This window comes from Calypte anna, chromosome 10, assembly GCF_003957555.1.
Source record: "Calypte anna isolate BGI_N300 chromosome 10, bCalAnn1_v1.p, whole genome shotgun sequence".
Taxonomy (NCBI): Eukaryota; Metazoa; Chordata; class Aves; order Apodiformes; family Trochilidae; genus Calypte; species Calypte anna.
Window position 1 is genome coordinate 18,705,112 of NC_044256.1, and position 21,759 is coordinate 18,726,870.

General features: G+C 44.3%; 1 protein-coding gene across 1 annotated transcript in view; it reads left to right on the forward strand.

The window, feature by feature from the left end:
- LRRK1 (leucine rich repeat kinase 1) overlaps nt 1-21,759 on the forward strand; it is a 76,238-nt gene that overhangs the window by 37,307 nt on the left and 17,172 nt on the right. The window contains exons 12-24 of the mRNA XM_030457317.1: nt 546-622; nt 3,904-4,033; nt 4,570-4,682; nt 5,547-5,761; nt 7,445-7,609; nt 9,654-9,826; nt 11,652-11,772; nt 11,980-12,139; nt 12,804-13,080; nt 16,104-16,275; nt 17,695-17,858; nt 19,061-19,200; nt 20,294-20,543. Of these exons, the coding sequence (XP_030313177.1) occupies nt 546-622; nt 3,904-4,033; nt 4,570-4,682; nt 5,547-5,761; nt 7,445-7,609; nt 9,654-9,826; nt 11,652-11,772; nt 11,980-12,139; nt 12,804-13,080; nt 16,104-16,275; nt 17,695-17,858; nt 19,061-19,200; nt 20,294-20,543 (2,157 nt within the window). The remainder of the gene's footprint in view (nt 1-545; nt 623-3,903; nt 4,034-4,569; nt 4,683-5,546; nt 5,762-7,444; nt 7,610-9,653; nt 9,827-11,651; nt 11,773-11,979; nt 12,140-12,803; nt 13,081-16,103; nt 16,276-17,694; nt 17,859-19,060; nt 19,201-20,293; nt 20,544-21,759) is intronic.

The following is a 21,759-nucleotide window of genomic DNA, read 5'->3' on the forward strand; positions in this document are numbered from 1 at the left end:
GGTGCCTGTCCAGCAAATTTTCTGGAGCTTTTATGAGCTCCTGGGTCATTTGCAAAAGCCAAATTACTGTTTTTTGAATGTCTCAGTGCATTTCCAGATTCCTGTTGTTGGGTCACCTTGTCAGAGACTCTCTGGTGAGAGCAGGGAATGGCAGCAGGTTGGTTCTCCAGTGCTTCTCAGGAATGTTGTTCAGTTTGCTGTTTGACAGCCTACTTAACCTTGACACCCATAAAGCCGGGGGTCAAGAGCTCTCACCCTGCAAGCCAAAACCACTGCCTGCAGAGCTCTGCTGATTTACCAGAAGAAAACCACTGGGCCTGGACAAGTGTTGGTGGATCCTAGCCCTGTTGTGTCATAGCAGGTTTCAACCCCATCTCTCAGAAGCAGATGGGAAACCCTAAGAGCTGTGTTGTCAACCCCACAGCCTTGAGCGGGGCCGTGCTCAGCACCACACGCAGTGTCCTGGGCATGCAGCTCCAGCCCACTTCTCCACTGGACCTTCCAACCTCTTTTCCCCAGGTGTCACCCTTTTGTTTTGCCCACAGGAGTGACGAGGGATTTAAAACAAAGAGGATTCCCTTCTTCACAACAAAGAACAGGGTGCGATGTGGCCCAGAGGCAGGTAAGGAACGCGGCGATGCAAATGAGGGAAAGGAAGTGCTAAGAATGATTGCCAGGGGAGCTGTGGAGCAGCAGGAATCTCTGGAGGAAAATCAATGTAAATTCATCTGCAGTTTTAAGTGCAACAGCATTTAAATTAAGAGGAAATATGTTTAGATGAAATCTTTCTGAAGAAATCATGCAGCTAGTTGGTACCATGAATGCAGAAAGATGAAGCATGAGTGAAGCCTGTTTCTTTCACTGACATTTTACTCTTTACATGAAGGTTATTTTTAGCCAGAGCACTACACCAGTAAATTGAAGAGAAATCTATCCATAATTATTCATATCAGTCATAGCATTGTTTCTGTTGTAAACTGCATGTTTCCCCCTCTCTCTTTGCTTGTCACCCCCAGTTTGGGGCAGAGCAGAAGCGATGTTCTGGATTAGTGCACGTGAAACCCCCCGAGAGAACAAAGGAATATCTGAAGATATTTCCACTGCTTCCTGCTCTCTGGGGGAATTCATCTGCGTTTCTTTTTTGTTGGTTTGTTTTATTTTAAAGCACTTGGAGAGCAGTCCTCATTCTCATCTGCCTGAAGAATGGCTTGCTATAAAGCATTCTTTGCAAATCACCGAGTGGAATAGAGCTGGCGTCTCCGTGACGCACATCCCAGCAGCCCTCAGCTGCTCCTGGGAGGGGGAGTCACTCCTGCAGTAAATGCTTCCCCTTGGTTCCCCTGAAAATTGTGCATGATCTCGGGTCAACTTGAAGTGGCAAAAATTGGTAAATGCATCAAGAGCAATTGTAGGTGGACATTAGGACTGGAGGTCTTAACCTCTGGTCTGCTCATCTAGGAGGCAGAAGCTCTACCTGGACCTCCAGGCAAGGCTAATCCTACCTTTTTTTTCTGTCTGTGGAAGTAGAGGCTGCTGTGCAGCAAGTCCTGGATCTGTACCCTGAGGTGGGGTAAAGGATTGGTCTGTGTTGTTTTTGCAAGTAGGAAATGGAAATAGAAATGCTGTGACATTGGTGAAATCCAGCAGAATCAGAAAAAGAGTCTGAATCTTGCAGATCTGTGGAGTCTGACCTATCCTCAGAGATTCTCTGCAAAGTGCTTCAGGATCATTTCCCAATGGGGAGGAGTAAGAGGGCAAAGGCAGCTAAAACCAGCAACAAAAAGGAATTGCTGTCCTCATGGAAATCTCTACGTGCTGTGAACCCAGCATAACCCCTCTGAGTACAGGAGGGGAGGGTGGACCCTTTGAAACCCTTTGGGACCCTTTGGAAAGCCTTGGCATATAATACCCTGGTGCAGCTTTAAGCTGCCTGAGGCTGCCTCAAATTTCAGGAGGGCACAGAGTAGCCCACCTGGCTGATGCCATGGTTGAATAGCCACAGAGACAGAGCAAAGCCAGCTCATCTTTTTCTCTCTGTTCCCCTGCCAAGTATGGCTTGGTGAGACTAGAGCATGTGGCCAAGAATTTAAAGAACATCAAGAGAAGATGGAGTACATCAGCTGCTCACAGAAGTCTCCTAGCAAGGTGGGGGGCAGGTTTTAATGTGATTTTACCAACGAAGCTATTTACTCAGGTCTAGATTATTTAAAGGGAATAATTTATGGATGTTCACTACATGGGATTGATAAATCTCAGAATAACTTCCTGCACATGCATGTGGCATTGGTGGCATTTACTCATCCAAAAATATATTTCCAATATGGGATTTGTTTTAATTTTTCTACAGTTCTTTAAAAGAAAATTTGAGCGTGAGCCAGAGAAATCATAAATAACTCATGAATAAATAATTACAATTCATAAACACCTCGAGCTTGCTTCCAATATAGTACATTCCTTTCTGCCTGGGACTCTTTGGTGAATTGAGAGTATTGCTACTATTTTAGGTCTTTGCTCCTACGTGTCCAAGAGAGACTAAATCTGTCTCTGCCTAGGTGAGTACTGAGGAGGAACAATGAAAAGTTTAAGTCCAGCGATGAGCCAGAAAGGAAGTTAATTGGATCCATGAATAAACCTGCTGTTCTCCTAAAATAATCCCCAAAGATGATTTTATACTGAAAACTGAAAGGCAGACTGTGACACCCTGCCCACACCAGGCAGTCCTGTCACGTATATAAAACATCCCTGCAGACAGTGGGACTCTTGCTCCTTGATCATAGCTCAGGCTTGAAATGCTGTTCATATTAGCACTGGGGAATTTTCTCTTGGAAGAACCTCTTCCATTTTCTTTTTTTTTAAAGATTTTTCAGCACAGTCTAGATACAGTTCTCCATAAGGGAAGAAAATCTTGGTGGAAGTGCAACTGTCCTGTTCTTCAGGAAGGATGTGTTTTCCACTGCAGGGAGCTGCTTTTACCCAACTGTGGTGGAGGCAGCAGATGGTGCTGGGTGCTGCTTGTATTTTCCTAATCAGAGACTCAGAATCTGTTTGTCCCTGTGTGCCCTGGTTTCACTTGACTTCAGGGTGCTTCTTGATAGATATATGTGACACTCTTAAGACAGCAAAACAATTCACAGCAGCTTTTCATGCTGCTATCCCAGGAGTAATTTGTGGAGTGAAGTGATGCGCTTTGGAACCAGCTGAATTTCCCTTTGTTTAAACCTCTCCAACAGCAGCAACTCAGCCATGCAGTTCTTGCTATTACTGCTTGGGTTGCTCCCAAAATACCCTTGTTGCTCAGACATGTTGGAGGTCTGAGGTACCTTGAGACCTTGCAGTGTAAAACAGAGCAGAGGGGCAAATGCCAGCAGAGGTTAGAGGTTAGCAGTCTGTCAGCTGCAGTTGGGTTTCTTTTCTCTGTTGTTATTGACTTTGAGCCACTGTAAAATGCTCCAGGATGCATCTTGGAGGCCTGAGCATGAATTCTGACCAGCCACTGGCTTTTCTCAGCCAACGTGGCAAAACAACATATTCAGAACCACTTATGCCCTTGGTGTGCCAGCTGCTGGGCAGTTCACAAGGTGGTACCAGCTATTCAGCAGCAAGAAATAAAATGCCACTTGTCCTCTGATGTATACTCATCTTCCTCACTCAACATCCCAGAAGTCCTGGAGATTTGTCTCCTTCAAACATGAATATCATCTTGATTTTTTAAAATGGAGGTGGGGCCATTGATGTTTGATCTTCATGAAGGGCCATTTGCTTTTCCACTGTTCCCTCACCGTGGTTCCTGCCAAGGAACATGACCTCATGTCCTGCCTCCAAAATTAAGGTGAAGGTTCTTGGTTCAGAGCCTTGGTGCCTGTTATGTTTAAAAGGTGCCATTTGTTTCCTCTCTTGTTCCAGGTCCTTTTTTGGAGTTTCCAGCATTTCTGAGTGATTCTCTGGAAGTCCTTTATCTGAACGACAATCAGCTGGATTCTGTCCCTCAGTCCGTTTGCCTTCTGAAAGGTTTAACAGAACTTTATTTAGGAAAGTAAGTCCACAGTCTGGAAAAGCTATGCAGTGTTATTTCCATGTTGTTTTAGTGACCAGTCTCCTGTGGAGCCCCACCCCAGATGTCCAGTGCTTTTGAAGTCAAAAAGCTGGAAATACTCAGCCCCTTGTTAGAACTGTGCCCATCATTTGCTTTAGATAAGGAGGAGGCTGGCTTGTTGAAACAGGGAAGATGATCTAATGCTTTGAACACAGGCCTGGGAATCTAATGTGCCTGTAGTTCTTTTTTGGCTTTTTTTGCTGTTAGTTCTATAGTGTTAGAGTCAATAACTCATCATTTTTGCCTTTAGTTCCTCAACTATCCAGTAAAGATTATTACACTTGCCTGCCTCAGAGGATAAATTGAGGTTATACATCACTTTTAGGATGGAAATTACTATTAAAGTGCTGAGTAGTCTTATTAAAATGTTAATGGAAGATTTCTGCAAGGAGAGAATAGTGTAATCTGAGAGTCCGTGAGAGCAGCTACTTACACACAAAGCCTGGTTGTTGGTAGATTTATTTGTTTTTGTACAGTAACCCTGGTATCCGAGAGCTTCCTCCAGAACTTGGACAGCTGGCTAATCTCTGGCAGCTGGATATCGAGGAACTAAATATCAGTAATGTTCCTGCAGAGATCAGAAAAGAGGGTAAGGCTGATCATATGTGTTCTTTATTAAACTGACTGAATGTCTAATGAAAATCACTTCCTTTTAATGGTCCTGACCAGGAATGGGCAGTGTGCTCCCAAGCCCTTGTTCCTCCTAGCTGGAATCACACAAGGAAAAACCTCCTAAGCATCTTTGCAAATCTGATGATGTATGCTAAGCTCTGGCTGTATCATCCATTTCAAGTAGATCACGTGCTAAAATGATGACTTACAAATCTGATATTTCATGTGCAGTATGCCTGCTGGATAAATTCCACAGCTTGCTTCCTAAATGTTTATATTTTGGGGTATTGAAACAGTTTTTCGAATGACTGAAATGTTTAGGATCAGCAGTCACAGTCACATTGGAGTGACTTTATTGTGAGCTGCTAGGCTTTTGGATCAATTACAATGCTGTCTTCTTTTTTGTGCATTTAATAAGAAAATCCTGTGGGAACAGAGTTATTAGGAATTATTCCTTCTCCTTCTGTTGAAGTCTAAATCTAATTTTAACTGGAAACATAAAAGTAGAAGGGAAAAACTGAGTATTTTCCAATACTAAATTAGTATTTTATGTTTCCTTTGAGCTTCTGAAGCATACGAGCCCACAGCATTTGTTTCTTCTCACAGTGCTCCATTGTAGAGTCTCCCAGCAGTGACCTTTTTCTGGGGTCTCTGTCTCAGGTTTGTCCACCAGAGGTTTCTTTGTTTATTCTCCGGGTCGATCTCAGCCCGCAGCGAAACTGCGGGGAAAATATTCACTCAGCTGACATGTCTGTGAGTCAGTTTTGTGCAGCCCTGCTGTAGGTATGCACATTTGTAACTCCTAACCACAGATAAAGCCTCTTCACCTCCCTCCCTACAGGCCCTAAAACTGTGCTGGCATATTTACGGGCTCAGCTACGTAAGGCAGAGAAGTGTAAGCTGATGAAGATGATCGTCGTCGGTCCTCCACGGCAGGGAAAGTCCACACTGATTGAGATTCTGCAGACAGGAAAAGCCCCCCAGATGATGCACAGTGATGCCACCATACGTACAACAAAATGGGAGCTCCCCAAGCCCGTGGGACACAAGGCAAAGGTGAAAAACGATGGAAGAACTTTAGGCCTGGTGGGAGGTTTGAGCCCTGCAGTGTCCTTTTTTGAGTTGAAATTGCCTGCCCGTTTATAAAGAGCAGTTTCCATGACCTGTGAGCCAGACCTCACAAGTGATGTGTCTTTAGATCTGTCAAATTCCCATTCTTTCATCTCCAGTTGGTACTAGAGGACAGTTCTGCTTTCCTGAGCACTCGGCTTCGTATCCTAAAGAGAGAGAACCATGTGTAGACTGCCTAAATTCTGGCTCTCCCAGCTCATGTGGTTTTTGAACACTGATTCTGAAAGAATGTTTTAAATCAGCTTCCCTAAAGCAGTTTCTCCTTTCATTTGAGGCCAGAATATGGGACATCAGTAACTAAAGCTGGACTCCTTTGATATCAGGATTGTTGTAGGTGATGGAGGTGGGTGGCAGGTAGGGTGCCTGACCTCTGGTATGATCCAGACATGTCTAAGGCCAAATTCAGGGAGCATGTCAACCCACACTGAACTCTTTTGAACCAAATCCATTCAAGCATTTGAGAGACTTGTAGGTAGCCCTGTCCACTGCCTGCATAGTTACACAGAAATGAGGACATGCAGAATTGGTCCTGAGGTCTTGTCAGAGCTGGGGGTGTGCAAATGCATGACTTTGCCCTTCCTGGGTGAGAGCCATGACCACCAGACTGTGTTGGAAGGGGGATGGAGAAGCTTGCTGAGTTCAGCAGTTCTGCAGTGAAGAGTGCCAGGCCAGAGACAGAAAGAAACAGAGCAAGCACAGCCTGACTCTTTGGAGGGGGAAGGGATTTGTGCATTTTGTGTGGAAGAGCAATTGGCTAAAATAAAAACCAAGGCAGCACCAGAGACCTAGGGTTGGATCAAGATGCTGAAAGAGCTTTTGTCCCCACCTCTGAGTTTCTGTCTCTCTGCAAAAGCACCCACAGCTGAAAGTCTTTTGGATCAACAAAGCAGTCCTGATGCTAGCTAGGATTTGATTTAAACAATATGGAAGTTCTTCCAGCTGTTTCTGACTTTTAACTGGGACTGTGCTAGGTGATCAGAGCCCTCCTGAGACACTTAGGTCTCACGGGGTAACTTGTCATGTGGGATCAGTCAGTGCTTGGAACTGGACCAGCAAACAGAGCCCACTAGGTGTTCCATGAAGCCTCTGGGCAGTGTGCAGGAGGTGTTTATGAAAGGCTTGAGAAGCTTCCCATCTCCTGAGCATCTATATTCTGCTTGGCTCAGCCAGGGCTGAGCTCAGTGGAAGTGATTTCAGCAGGGGGTTTCCTGTTCCCTGGTGCAGTGGCGGAGAAGTCGCTTCCACCATCCTTCAACCGAGCGTGGCACAGACAAGGATGAAACAGTTTCTATTCAAGATGCAGTGAAATGCAGGGCTCAGAATGAGACCCTTGTTTGTCCTGGAGAATCCACAGCATTAACTGGAGATTTACCAGCATCAAGGGCACCTCTATCGTTTTAGCAGCAAGCAATTAGTCTTGATTTCCTGTGGGGAAGTGGTAGCCACGCTTAACAATTGCTTGTTGATTTTTCTTTCCTGGAGGCACAATTAGGACATTGAAACCCTTCTTGTGTCATACATTATGCAGGCGTAGGTTTATACTTCAGCTATTATCTCCCTGTGATTTACTGCAACGTTTGATTTGAACACTTCTCTTTGTCTAAGTAGGTTGATTCAGTGGAGTTCAACGTCTGGGATATCGGAGGCCCAGCGAGCATGTCTACAGTCAATCAGTGTTTCTTCACAGACAAAGCATTGTACATCGTGGTATGGAACTTGGCACTGGGGGAAGAAGCTGTGGCAAACTTACAGTTCTGGTTGCTGAACATTGAGGTAAGAAGCCACTGGTGGACTCTGGGGTGTCTGTTTATCAAGTGGGAGCTCAGCGCACAGAGATGTCAAATTGCAGACTCTTTTTGTTCTGCTTTTAAAAACTCCACAGGCTATGAGTTTTGCATAGCTTTTTGGGATTAATTTTCCACTACCCTGTAGGCATATCACTATATTTAATGGTTTAAATTTATCATTTGCTTTGTTCTCCCTCACACACTTCAGAGAATGAAACAAAAGCTGATTTATAAACCCTAGCTAAGTCAGGCTAAACGTACTTATTTTGGAATTAGTGTTTGACCACACTGTGCTCCAAGGGGGTTTGGAAGCATTTTCTTTCTTGTGTGGGTTAGACACATATTAGTCTTGAGGTTATATTTTTAACACTTTAGATTCAGATAAGCTGGAAAGTATTTCCCTGACAGCTCTCAGTTGAATCTCAGTGCTGCAGTGAATTCATTGGTGTTGACTGATTTTTTTATACCACATTCATAATTTTTTGTAAATCTTTATTATTTGCAATCTGTCTTAGCATTACTACATACACAAAAATGGGCTCTAAGCTAATGCCCCTCAAAAAAGGAGCATTTTGACATTAAAAAAATATTAGCTTACTGGTCAGCAGCAATCAAAACCCCAAACTAGGTAACAAAGGCAAAAGCATAATTATGATATTTCAGAAATGTGTGATGGACCTGTGCCCTTAATACATCCCACCAAGCACAGAGTAGCATCAGAGAAGATACAGAGAAAAATGAATATGATGGTTAGAAGTGTGGAAAAGTTTCTAAGAGCACAGCAATTAAATAGATTATGCCTTTTTAGACTGGGAAAGAGGCAACTGAGGAGGGCTGGATGTAGTCTTATCAGGGGTAAGGAGAAAACCACAAAGGGAACCTTTGTTCATGATCTTTTACAATAGAAGAATTAGGAGAAATCAAAAGAAATAATGGGATGGTGGCTTTGAAACAAACAATGGGAAATACCCTAAAGATAACAGACAGCTAACCTGTGGGATTTATTGGAACTGCAATCTGCTTTGGGTGTCAGAAGTTGAAAAGAAGGCTGGTGGAAGAAAAATCCAAGCTCTGTTTATTCAGAAGCTGGTGAGCTGCAGGCTGCTGGACACTGGGAGAACACACCAGGAAAAATCTCTGTTTGCTGACCCTGTGCATAGACACTTTGTTAGCTTCCAAGCAGAATATTGGGCCAAGTGGGCCCTTTGGTCTGATGTGGTAGAGCCAGCACTCCTGTGTCTGCAGAGAGGTCAAGTCTGGTGTCGTTCAGGTTTGAGATTTTAGGGAGCATCACAAGAGAAAAATTAATTGACTGCAAATAAGCATAGATTTCTGCATCTGGATTTTTTTCTGTGGTCAAAAGCATTTGTTTCAGCTGATCCCTGCTTAAGTCTGTGCAAACCCACTGTATTTGGCAGTGTGTTCCCTGAAAATCAGGATATGTGGCAGTCCTGTGAGAGACTCATGGAAAGGTTGGAAGAAACCACAGGATCATTTAATCCATTCCTTTGCACTGATTCAGGATTAAGTAGATTCAGATATTTCTAGCAGTTTATCTCACCCCTCCATACACCTCCAGTGAAAAAGTTCATGTAACTTCCCTGGATGTCTTTTCTGGAGAGTAGCTGCCCTTGTTCAGAATATCCCAAGTTAGATCTTGTAGCTACAGGTTAAGCTGACTTCTTTTTCTGGGTGGACAAAGTTCCCATCATTTAGCTGAGTTGTATCAACTTAATACCACATGGCAACTCCATTAATGTTAAGCCCTGATGTAATAAACTCAAACTGAGTTTCCTGCTCTACAGTGGCAGCAGATGATTAAGCCATATTGTGCAGGAGAACTTCTGTAATAACCCAACACTTGTTTCTGTTGTCAGTCTGCCATGACAGGTTGCCTCTATTTATATATATATCCCTTTTTTTTAATTAAAATGACTACCCCCTCTAAAATACTACACTGTTTGCATGTCCTTACTGAATTTACCATGACATAATCTGGATGAGGGCATTGTCAATGTTTTCTCTTGCAGGCCAAAGCTCCAAATTCAGTGGTGTTAGTGGTAGGAACACACCTTGATCTAATCGAAACAAAATTCCGCGTTGAGAGGATCGCGACGCTGCGGGCGTACGTCTTGGCTCTCTGTCGGTCTCCCTCTGGATCCAGGGCAACTGGCTTCCCAGATATCACATTCAAGCACCTGCAGTAAGTGTTTGTGCCTTTAGGAAGCTCAGTCACTCTATTTTATGTCACTTTAGATGATTTTGTAATGCTTGATCTCCTTGGCAACGGAACTGATTTAAGGACTCATCAGTATTGCGTTCTATTTTTGACAGAGATAATGGAATTTAATCAGAGAGAAGTTCAGTGTTGCTCAGGGGTCTGAGAGCTGCAAGCTCCAAAGTCATGACCTTGGCCGGTCTGTTTTACTGCTCCTGCTCCACTCAGGTTTCTCACCATTAAATGGTGATGCAGTTTATTAGTCATGAGGAGAGAAGATTGAGTAATTCATTTTGCAAAGCTTGAGAGCGTGACTGTTACAGATGGGTGCTGTGGGGTTGGTGGAAACCTCTTGTCCCTGATGTGAGAACACAGCCCACTTGGCAGTGTTGGCAGGGTGAGGAGGGGGTCAGCTCCCCTAGCAGTCTAAACCTGTGCCATCTAGGTTCTCCAGGTGTGGTAATGGAGGGGAAGTGCAGTCTGGAAGAATCCTTGGAGGGAGGAGGCTTCTGGTTGGGAAAGAAGCAGGTCTGTTAACTAAGGGACATGGATGAGCAGCCTGGCAGCAACCAGTAGGAAATGGCCAGTACCTGGGACAAGGGCAGGTAGTGGCTGGCAGGTACAGATGGTCACTGTGATGTCCCCAGGACTTTGTATCTGCTGCCTGGCAAGGTCATGAGGAGACCTCCCACACTCTGTTCTGCAGATGCAGGCTCTGTGTCAGGCTGCCCAGCTGGCTCTTTCCTTTCAGGAGGACAACCAGGGATCCTGACTCACAGTTTAAAAATAGGAAGCTTTGTGCTTTGATCTTCTCAATCCTCATCACCATAGAGCATCCTATCATTACCTGAATCATTCTTTCTCAAGGGAATTTTCTTTCACCTTGCCCTGCAGCCCTCATGTTCCAATTATTCACCTTCCTTTGCCCCTGCATTTCCTTCCAGTCAGAGCTGTGCCTGATTTCTTACCCCCTCCCACCCCATATTCCACCTGGATGGGGCTCCTCTGAGCAGTGCTCCAGGCAGCCAGAGTAGTGGGTGTTGTGAAAGCCTCGTGTGGGTGAGCCCCAGGGTGCTTTTATCAGTGCTGGTCTCCACCATCCCAGTGAGTGCACTGATGACTTTGGTTTAAGATTAAAGCATATTTCTTCAGAAAAAGATTTTCTGTCTACCACGGGAACATGTGTAGGATCAGTTAGAAAGAGCCTTTGTTGAGGAAAGGGGAAGAGGACCATTCTTATCCAGCCCACAAATAGACCAAAAATAGTAGGAGCTGAAGAGAGCAGGTTTTGAAGCTGTTGAGGAGATGATGAAGGCCAGCTTTTAGATCTCAGCATCAATTCCCAGATCACAGGATCCAGCTGAACAAGGGCCGGAATGAGGGTGGGAAAAGGTGTCTGGTAGTCATCATCCTGCCTCTTTGATCTGGGGTTGGGAGAGCTGGACTCGTCTCCAGTGGCTGCCAGAGCACAGTGGTTTCCTCCTTCCTGCTGTCCCTTCCAGGCAGCACTGAAGGGAAAGATGGGGTTGATTTTGGTCAGTCTACCAGGGAGGTCCCCAGAGGTCATGGTGCAGAGGGTACAGAAGAGCAGGACACTTTGAATGAAGCATGCAAAGCAGATGTTGACCCAATGTATCTGTTCCAGGATTCTTTGTATTTTCTTCCAAAGCTAAAACTGCTCACTGCCAGCCCTCCTCCCCTTCACCCAACACAGGAAATTTAAAGCCACTGATAAAAGAAAGTGAACCTGGAAAGGAAGCCAGGGTGCTGATAAGGTTTGATAATCTTTACCCTTACATGACTTTTGCAGTGAGCTCTCATGTAAGACTCTGGAAGGCCTCGATGGACTCCGACAGCTGATTTTTCATGTCACTTGCAACATGAAGGATGTTGGCAGCTCCATTTGCTCACAGAAACTTGCAGGGAGATTGGTGAGAACTGTGCTTCCTAGTGGTGATCCTTACCAAAGGGGGCTTTTTAGGGACTTGGGATTGTAGTGGGTGGTGAACTTTAGGAGTTGATGCAGAGGGCATATGAGGTATGTAAGGTGGCTGTCTGGCTTTGGGAAGAGGCACCACTGTTAAATCCCAGGAGAAGGGAGATGACTGACCCTGCTATTTTTCTCTTGTGGCTTTCAGATACCAAGAAGTTACCTTAGTCTTCAAGAAGCTGTCCTTGCAGAACAGCACAGAAGGAGTCAGAATGATGATGTGCAGTATTTAACAGACAGACAAATAGAAATGATCATTGAGCAAACACCTGGAAATGATATCAAAGACTATGAAGACTTGCAAACTGGTAAGTCAGAGCAATCTGTTGATTGTGAATCAGTGTGTGTGACTAATTGAAATATTCCATGAATAATGAAAATGGGAGGGGAAAAAAAGCTATGTTGACTGCTGTGCAAAAAGAAAAAAAAGTTAGACATTGCTCTACGTCTGTGTGGAGGTCAGTGTGGAAATTGATGGGATACAAAATTAGTCATAAGGCCTTGGGGAGAGACCTGGGGAGTTTCTAGGGTGGTCTGAGGCTACTAATTTTTAATTTTTTTTTTTAAACAAGCTTTGTCTGATTTTATTTCTGCTCTGTGAAGAATGAGGGTTGCCATAGCAGGAAGGCTGTCTTTTTCATAGAGACCAAATCAATCCTGTGATCTTCACAAAGGCTTTCCTCTGCAGGAGCCAGGGAGAGCCCATCCCAGTGAGGCTGGCAGGAGGAGGGCAGGAGGGAGGTGTGATGGGGACAGGAACACTGACTGTCAAGCAGTGAGATGTGGGTTTTACAAATGAAGTACCAGGGAGCAGCACTCCTCAGATAAATGTTCATCTCTTGGCTTGGCTGGGTGCTGGCTGTATCTGGTATGCATAAAACTCCACAGACTGCCTCACCATCTTACTCATCTGCACTGTGGTTTCCTAATGCTGGTCTATTGCTGATCTACAGTTCTTCCTGGTTTTTGCAGCAATTAATTTTCTCATAGAAACGGGTACACTGCTGCACTTCCCAGACACAAGCCATGGCCTGAGAAACCTCTACTTCCTTGACCCTGTCTGGCTCTCAGAATGTCTCCAGAGGATTTTCAACATCAAGAGCTCCAAGTCTGTAGCTAAGAATGGAGTCATCAGAGCAGAGGATCTCAGAATGCTTCTGGTTGGAACAGGCTTCACTGAGCAAACTGAAGAGCAGTACTTCCAGTTCTTGGCCAAGTTTGAAATTGCACTGCCTGTGGCCAATAACAGGTATGTTGATAGAGAGGCTTAGCCAGGCTGGAGAAAAATGGCCATTTAATCAGCAGATATAAACAGGCTTTGTCACTATAAGCAGTTGTCTTGACAGGGATCTTACTATGAGACAATATTTGCATGTGTTCAACAGTGTAATGAAAGGCACCCAACCATCTGAGCTTTATTTCCTGGCCTGAGCACCCTTTGGACCAAACAACCCAGTCTGAAAACTTTCCAAAGCAGATCTTTGTCCACTCAGTGCACTGAGGCTGGTGACAGGCTCAGCCACCAGCAGGGAGGGACAGTGACACTGCCAGGGATGTGGCAGTGAGCAGGTGGAAGCTGTAAGCTCTCAGCTGGCACAGCTGCAGCCGAGAGAGGATGTGAGGCTCAGGGCTGCTGGGCCTGAAATATAAATGGGCTGGAGTCATCTGTTTCCAGAGAAAACTCCTTGCTCCAGAGTATGGCAGAAAAATATGAATAATCAATAGTAATGTCAGCTCCAGTGCAGGCTTATTTTTGTTTCTACTGAAATGAGGGAAGCCTTGCTTCAGCAGCAATGTGATTTTCTTCATTTTTAGCCTCAATAGGTGTTGATCAATAGAATGTTGATCTCCTAGAAATGGCCTAGGAAACCTCATTCTCTTTAAATGTTAATGAGTCCTCCTCCCCTCCGCCCCCCGATCTCTTTTCCTCTGGGCAGAGTTCCCTGCTCTTTTTCTCTCTCCCATCTGCTTGGTGACAGCCTCTTGTTGCCTTCACGGTGCAGCCATAGTTTATGTTGCACTTTGGCTGTGGCATTAGCATTTCACTTCCTTGCCCTTCCAGGACAGCACTGCTGCATGGCCCTGAGCCTCTGGGGAGCTCTGAATGCCAGCACAAGTGCAGCATTCTCTGGGCTGTCATTATGCCTGTCACTTATCCAGTCCCGGATGCCAACAAATTTTCTCAGGCTTAACACAGATAAAGCAGCAATGTTTCTGCTGAGTGCAAAATGCCTTTTGGACTCCTTGTTACTATCTGCCATTTTTCTCCAAGGCAATTACATTGTCTGTGCTTCGGAAACAAGGAAACTGCTTTCTCAGTGTCTGCCAGAGCGATCCAAGCCACATCACCAGAATATTCTTTCCACTCATGGGCTGTAGCTGTAGCAGGTTGGATTAATTTAATGTACTAGCCAGACACAGAGAAGTTATTTGTTACTGTGCTTCTGCAATTATTGTCTAGATTGCCAGATAGGATTACTGTACAGTCAGGAGAGAAAGCAGCTGCCAGTTTCTGTTCTGAAAGGGTGGATGGGGGCATGTTTCACATATTTTCAGAATTTGCATTGGCTGGTGTTCAGGAGCATCAAATCACCATCTGTATTATAATTCACTATATAGCTGTGGTCCAGAAGGGCCTTGCTGGCCACTTTATACTTCTGGGCCCTTTCTTGGCTATGCTGAAGAAAGTGAATTGGCCATCATCTGATGCATTCATCTTCATAGAGCAATAGCTTTTAGTTTGATGCACTCCACTTTTCTGCCTAAGGTGCATGTAATTTAATGTTGTTCTGCTTGTTAAAGTAGGGTTGAAAGTATGACCATTCCTATTGTAATTTTTAAGTGAAGAAAAATTTTTATCAGTTTTACATTCCAAAGCTGTTCCAGGGAATGGATAATTCAATCCTGTAAAATGTCATGAGATGTTATGGATTGTGACATATGGAGAGAGCTGTTGTCTAGTGGTAGCTGTTTTTTCTGAGCTGATATTTCAGGTTTTACAGAATACTGCAGCTGCTAGAGAGTAAATTTGATAGGCTTAAAGCACTGGATTTGAACCCAGCATTAGTTCTAGTTGTGTGTCTAGTCCCTGCCCCTGTTATTTTGGTCAATCCCTTGGCCATTTGCCTCATTGCTGTCATTATGCCCTTCAGTGATAAGCCCCAGATGCCAACACATTTTCTCAGGGTCAGTGCTGATAAAACAGCAGTGTTTCTACTTACAAGCAAATAAGGGTTTTGATCATAAAGGCATCTTGGAATGTATCTGGTACAGAAGATTATCACTGTCAAGAGGTTTGCTAGCAGACATTGAAAGCCATAAGCTCATACTTTTCAGAACAGTTCTGGTCTTCCAGACCAGAAACAAAACAAGTTTTGCAACAAAACAAGAAAAGCAAACAGTTTTTGCTTCCCAAAGATCAGGACAGATGAATACTCTTAAGTTTACTGAAAATAACTTGAAAACTTTGTGGTCCTCTACACCAGCATAGTTCTGTTACTGCTGAGTGGGCAGACTCAGAGAGCACTTGGTTCTCTTCCACACTTGGACAAAGAACCTTAATAACCTGATTGCAGGAGGAGACTGAGGGACATCATATCTCTGCTGGCATCAGTCTGGCAAAGTGAGCTCTTGCCCCAGGAGGTTGTCAGGGATGTGGAAGGGAGTCCATCAGCTCAGATTGATGCAGCAGGAAACCCTTTTATGTTGACTCATGAGCTGTTCTCCTTCTGGGATTGGGGTCAGAGCTGGAGCAATCCCCTCAACCTGTAACTGCCTCATTGCTACCTCCCATGACACCTCCATTCCCCACCTTCTGGGCTTCCTGAAGCTGAGCTTCTGTAGGTTGTTTTTGCATTTATCTTCTGTTCCATGTAGGAGCACAGCTGTAATTCTTTACTACTCAGCTCTGGTAGTAAGCAAAGATACCAAAAAATGAGTCCCAACATCACAGTTGCTCTAATGACTCCTATGTTTTAATGCATTTAATTGGTTGTTACACCAATGTCATGCTCATTACAGCAATTTTAGCCCTCTCCAATTGCCCTGGCTGGATTATGTAATGTCTGTTTTGCTTCTACTTGCTTCCAGAGTGTAAATGAATTTCTGCATGTATTGCTGCAGCACCTTTAGTCTAAAAGCTTTTTTATATGCAGTAGGCTGTGCCATTAAAAATCTCTTTGGAGACTGAATTGCCTTATTATCCAGTAACAATGTACTCACTGTTACAAGCTGTAACTAAAATCTGAGCTGTTGAATTTGATGTGTTTGCAGCTACCTCCTTCCTCATCTGCTTCCTACCAAGCCAGCACTTGATATCCACGGGCTCTGCCACCAGACCACAAACACAGTCCAAAGGGTCTTCAAGATGAGTTTTGTCCCAGTTGGCTTTTGGCAAAGATTCATAGCCCGAATGTTAATTAGCCTGGCAGAGATGGACCTCCAGGTAGGTGATTATTTATCTGTTTGCAAGCAGAAGAAGCCAGCTGAAGCTGTTGTTCAGGCTGAGTGTGAGTGGGTGTCTCTTCACATCCAGCTCGCTTCACTCACTGACTTCACTGATGCTGTTTTGAGTAAATAGGAAGAGATGAGACTCTGCAATCAAAATCTGATTCTCTTTTCACAGTAGGCATCATTGAGAACAATAGATTGGCACTAGGAGAGAAAGCCTGTGTTCTCCACAGGCTCTTTTTAACATGATCCCCTGGAAGGTCTCCCTACCTCCAGCATCTTCCAATTACAAGTAATTGGAGCTCTGCCTGCGGCTCTTGTCCACGACTGTTTCTCTGGGCCAGACTCTGTTCAGCTCCTTTGCCAGTAGAGATCTGGAATAGCTCCACTAAAGCCAGCTATCTGAATCTATATGAATTTAAATGAGAAGGAAATTACAGGACTGTTACCTTAATGGGATAATGAGTTTGAGCAGGCACCCTATTAGTGCAAGTGGTAATGTGTGTCTTTAGAGGAGTGTTTGTAAGGTTCTGAAAGCTAAGTGAATTTTGATGCTACAGACATGTTGTTGCAGCAGTTTATAGCTGAAAACATAACTCTGCTGGAAACCATGATAAACACCTGAAAAATATTTTAATACTACTATGGTATCTTTGTAACAGCTGTCCACTTCAACTGTGTTTTGTCACTGATGGACAGAACATGGAAAACATGAGACTTGTTTTTCTAAGGTCCTCTGTGCTCCAAGCCTCTCAAACCATGTAATAATATTACCCATTTTAATGGGCTGTCCTTGGCAACCCTTTGCTTCCATCCTCATGGGTGCTACATAAACCTAGAGCACCTTTGCTAGGGCCCTCATCCAGTCCTCACTGAAGTGAGTGGAAAGGATCCCAGGTGTCAGACCTGTCTGCAGACAAATATGTGTTGGAACATTGGGTACAGTGGATTAAGTCTTTAGGTTTAAAACAAAAATACATTTTGCTCTAAGTGCTGGCTTGAAGTGTCTTGGAGAAGAGCCACCTTCCTCCCACTGAAACAGGTGGAAAGGTGAACTCCCTCCATTGAGGGCAGACTTCATCATTCACTGGAACATTTAGCTCTTCTTTAGGTTTATAAGACACTTGCAGATGCTGAATTCAGACAGCAAATGTCACAGTTATAGAACTGTGCTCACTGATACAAAATTCTTCCTTTTTGAGTGGCCTGAAAAATATTTCCATTGCTGCAAAACTGACTTCTACTGCATCTGTTTTCATTCCATAGCAAATTTTTCTATGAGCAAAAGCAACTCTTTAATGGAGCGGTACAGCAGCAACCAGGAAGGCCAAAGAAAGAAGTCACCTTGTTGCTCAGTTAAAACAACAAGCTCATGAGAAATGTAACGACTCTCCTGCTTTTCTGCTTGTTTCAGCTTTTTGAAAACAAGAAGAACACCAAGACAAGAAACAAAAAGGTGACCATCTACAGCTTCACAGGCACCCAAAGGAACCGCTGCAGCACGTTCCGAGTCAAAAGGACTCACACTGTTTACTGGCAGGAAGGTCTGTTCGTTACCTTTGATGGAGGCTATCTTAGGTAATTTGTGTTTGTAATGCAGCATGCCTGACAGGGGACTAATAGAGTGTATGAAAGACATCATCTGAATGGAGATGGATGGGCCTGACTCATGCTTTGTGCTCACTCACCAGTAGAAGAGGAGGTTCTTCTAATAGACATAACTCACCTGGTAACAACTGGTGACAAACCTGATGAGTAACTGCAGTGCTGAATATGTCAACCTGATGTGTTATTGCAGCCACAAATTTAAAGAGGCCTTAAAACAAGGAAGCAGTATTTGAGCAGAACTCCTTACCAGCCTGAAATCATGCATTTTCACATGCAAAGATTTCCTTATGACAGTGAGTTTTCCAAATACTTCACCTCTGTGTGGCAGCAATCCAGATCAATGGAGGTGCCTCTATGCTAACAGGGACTATGGACAGCTTGTTTTAGCTGGCCAAAACAGAATGCCTGCTGGCTACAAGCCTGGAGAAAACCTGCTGCCCATGTTCTTTCACAAGCACAGTGAGTAGGCAGACATTTAAGACTTTCATCTCTGTAGTATCTGTAGATGCATTTGCTCTTCCAGTCCCTGGCAAGACAGGAAGCATCTGTGGGTGCTGCTGCATGGTTGGAGGCCTGAAGGACACAGTGACTTTTCTGTGTTCATCAGCAAGCAGGAAATGGAATTCATCAGCACAGGCTGGAATGCTTAATTCTGGACCATGGTGATGGTCATACCTCCACATGTATTTCAGGGAGTGACAGAATGCAGCTCTTTTTATTAAAGCTTTTTGGGTTTTTTCTATAGGAATTGCAGAAAAATTGTTATGTCCCTGATCTCTTCCAAACAGTTTTTGGAATTCTCATTTTTATAATTATGCCAGTGGAGTTTTATTACTGATTTTTAACACTCCTAACCCTCCATCATTCTATATGTGGTATTTTTGTCAAAGCTCTCCAGCATACTCAGTTCATTTAGGTCAGTTTTCTCTGGTTCTAACCTTCTGTATCATTTACCCATTATCAGCAACCAGCATTTCTGTGTAACAGTTCTCTTCTGAAAGTCATTTACAGAACAGACTGAATTGCAATTCATCCTCAAAGCTAGATGGCTTTTAATTTTGATGATTTATGAGCTACGTGTTATGATGTAAATAAGATTTCCTGTGAGAAAGAAAGTTTGTTGACCCTGCTACCCCACAAAAGCTTCATGAGTCTGTCTTTTCCTTACACAGCGTCGAGTCTTCTGATGTGAACTGGAAGAAGAAAAAAAGCGGTGGAATTAAAATCATTTGCCAGTCAGAAGTGAGAGACTTTTCAGCAATGGCCTTCATCACAGATCATGTCAACTCTCTGATAGACCAGTGGTTTCCTGGTAAGAGAACTGATGTAATTTTCTGTGCAGTTTTGTGTCTTTTTAACAGAAGGTTCTTTGGCAGAGCTCTCCAGGTGCAAAATATTGTGTGTTCATTGAAGACCCCTCAGGCATTGACAGTCAATAAAGTTCAAGGGAAGCAGATAGCCTGCAGACAGATCAAGATTCTTTGCCTGTGCAGCTTGGCCTGGACGTGGTGTCTTGCATCAGTCCCAGCAAGCAGGGGTGAAATATGACAGTTCAAACAGGAGTTCAGAGATTGTTCCAGTCCTCAAAGCAGGGACAGGATTTAGCCCAACCTATTTGGCACTCTCCCAGGATGACAGAACTCATTTTGGCAGCAGCTGGGATCAGCATTTGCCCACCATTTCTAACACCCTATAATTTGTAAAACTGTGATGTGAGAGGCATGAGTGAATATGATACCAAAGACTCTGTGCCAAGGTAACTTCCTTGACTCCAGCAGTTGTTTTTCCTCTGCCCAGCATAGATCCTGCTGTTACCCAGTGGGCTGTTTGCAACCCTAATACATTTTGTTTAAAACCAAAACAAAATCTGAAGTTTTCTTTCTTGTCCCACACTGGTCTAGAAAGCAGTGCCAAAAATCTGTTAATTGGAGGCTTTCTGGAGGAAGCAATTGTGACCTCTCACATATTTGTGTTCTGTGTGTTATGAAGATAAAAGATTATTTTATTTCCCTGCTTATGCAGGAATACCTCTCTGCAGTGCACCCAGTAAGTAGAAAGAAGGTTCTCTCCAAGGCTTTATTTAGATACTTCTCATTTCTACTAGTCCTAAATCCATTTTCTTCACAAGCCCATGTGACCAGAGCAGAGTAGCTGTCAAGTTATGCCAGCACTCCTGTCTCCTCAGTCCTATCCCTGCCATAATTTGCAAAAAACTATTTTCTTATTCCAGTTGATAACCCTGGAATCAACTTCTGCTTTCATGTGATCATTTTCAGCCACTGGCCCACGTAGTGACTGCAGAGATTTGAATGTGTGAGGAGCTTGAATGTGAGCATTTGGACGTCTGAGTTCCTTCTCATTTTGTGGGGGTTTTGTTGTTTTCTCTTCATTTGCTTGTTTTGAAGCACTCACAGCCACTGAGAGTGATGGCACATTGCTGATGGAGCAGTATGTGCCCTGCCACATCTGTGCAGCTTCCAGGCTGGAGGAGAATGAGGCTGGTGAGAAGGTGGAGGACGTGCAGTACTTCAACATGGAGGATTGTGTGCTGACTGCCATTGAACTGGACTATATCACATGTCCTAACCACCCTGACATCCCTGTTTCTCTCCAAGAACTGGTCCCAGAGCTTTTCATGACTGATTTTCCTGCCAGGTAATGCTATATTTGATAGCTGTTGGTTAAGTTGCAGTGTACCAGTGTACTTTTGGTTGGGTATTTTTTCATCTCTGTTAGAGGAACATACTGACCACAGGAAACAAATTCATCTGCTCTCAAGCCCTGCTCTGAAAATTCACCCTAAACTGCCCTCCTTGTGGTCAGCACTCTTGCTGGGACAATCATTGCATCCTGACCCAAGTCATTACTTCCAGGGGATCCTTTCAGGTCACTCTGGTGCAATTGTCAAAGTCTCTAAAGCCACAGCTCCCCTGCACTGATACTCTGGTCAGAGCTTTCTGTAGCTGGAGTCTTCCCAGGATCCTAGGAAGGAGATTTTAATATGGCAAAACCAAAAGGAAGTGCTGCTGTGTCACAGGATGGCACTGAACTCACCTTTGCTTCTGGAGAGGCTGTAGGTGAGTGTGGTGTTTCTGTAGACACCCGTAGAGAATTCCCACGGAGTCAAGGCTCCTGCTGGGCTGAGGGCTGCTGGCTGTGGTGTTGTGGCAGTCCTCAACAGCTGAAACAGCTCTTCCCTACCCACAGCAGCACTGCCAAAGCTTTAAGCTGCTTAACTGCATTCCCAGATGAGTTGAGTCTCATACCCCTTATTACTTGGTGTGGAGAGCAAGAGGCCTCCTGACAGCAGGCAGGACAGGAGACCAATGTCTCCTTCATTTCACACTCTTTCAGACCTTTCTGTGGCCATTGCAGAGCCATGGGACCTCTAATCCAGACTGTGTCCTGTTGGCTGCTGTTGGAGCTTTCTGCTCTCTGTCCCCTGTTCCTTTCTTGGGGTCATTTTACAGGGTTTTCTGGGCAAACACCCCATCAGCCCAGCACAACCTCCCTCCTGGCAGTGCTGCTTCCTGGAGATTTATTTAACTGGTGCAAGGCAAGTGGGGATGTTTGAAGTGGGAACAGCTGTAAAAGTAGTCTCTGGAAGAGCAGGGAAATGATGAATTGTAGCCTGGGAACAGTAAGCTGATTTAAATAATCAGATTTTGGAGCGTGGGGCTGTTCATAAACATCTTCTCCTGCCTCAGCAGAGAAAAGAGGAACAGGAGCTAAATGAAGCAAAAAAAATTGTTAATACAGATAAATGGTACAAATATAAAAGATCTGTGTAACCTACTTGGGAAAGGAGCTTACATGCTTCCCAGATCTGTTTGATTCTTGTGGGATAAATTGCTGCAGGAAAAAGCCTTTT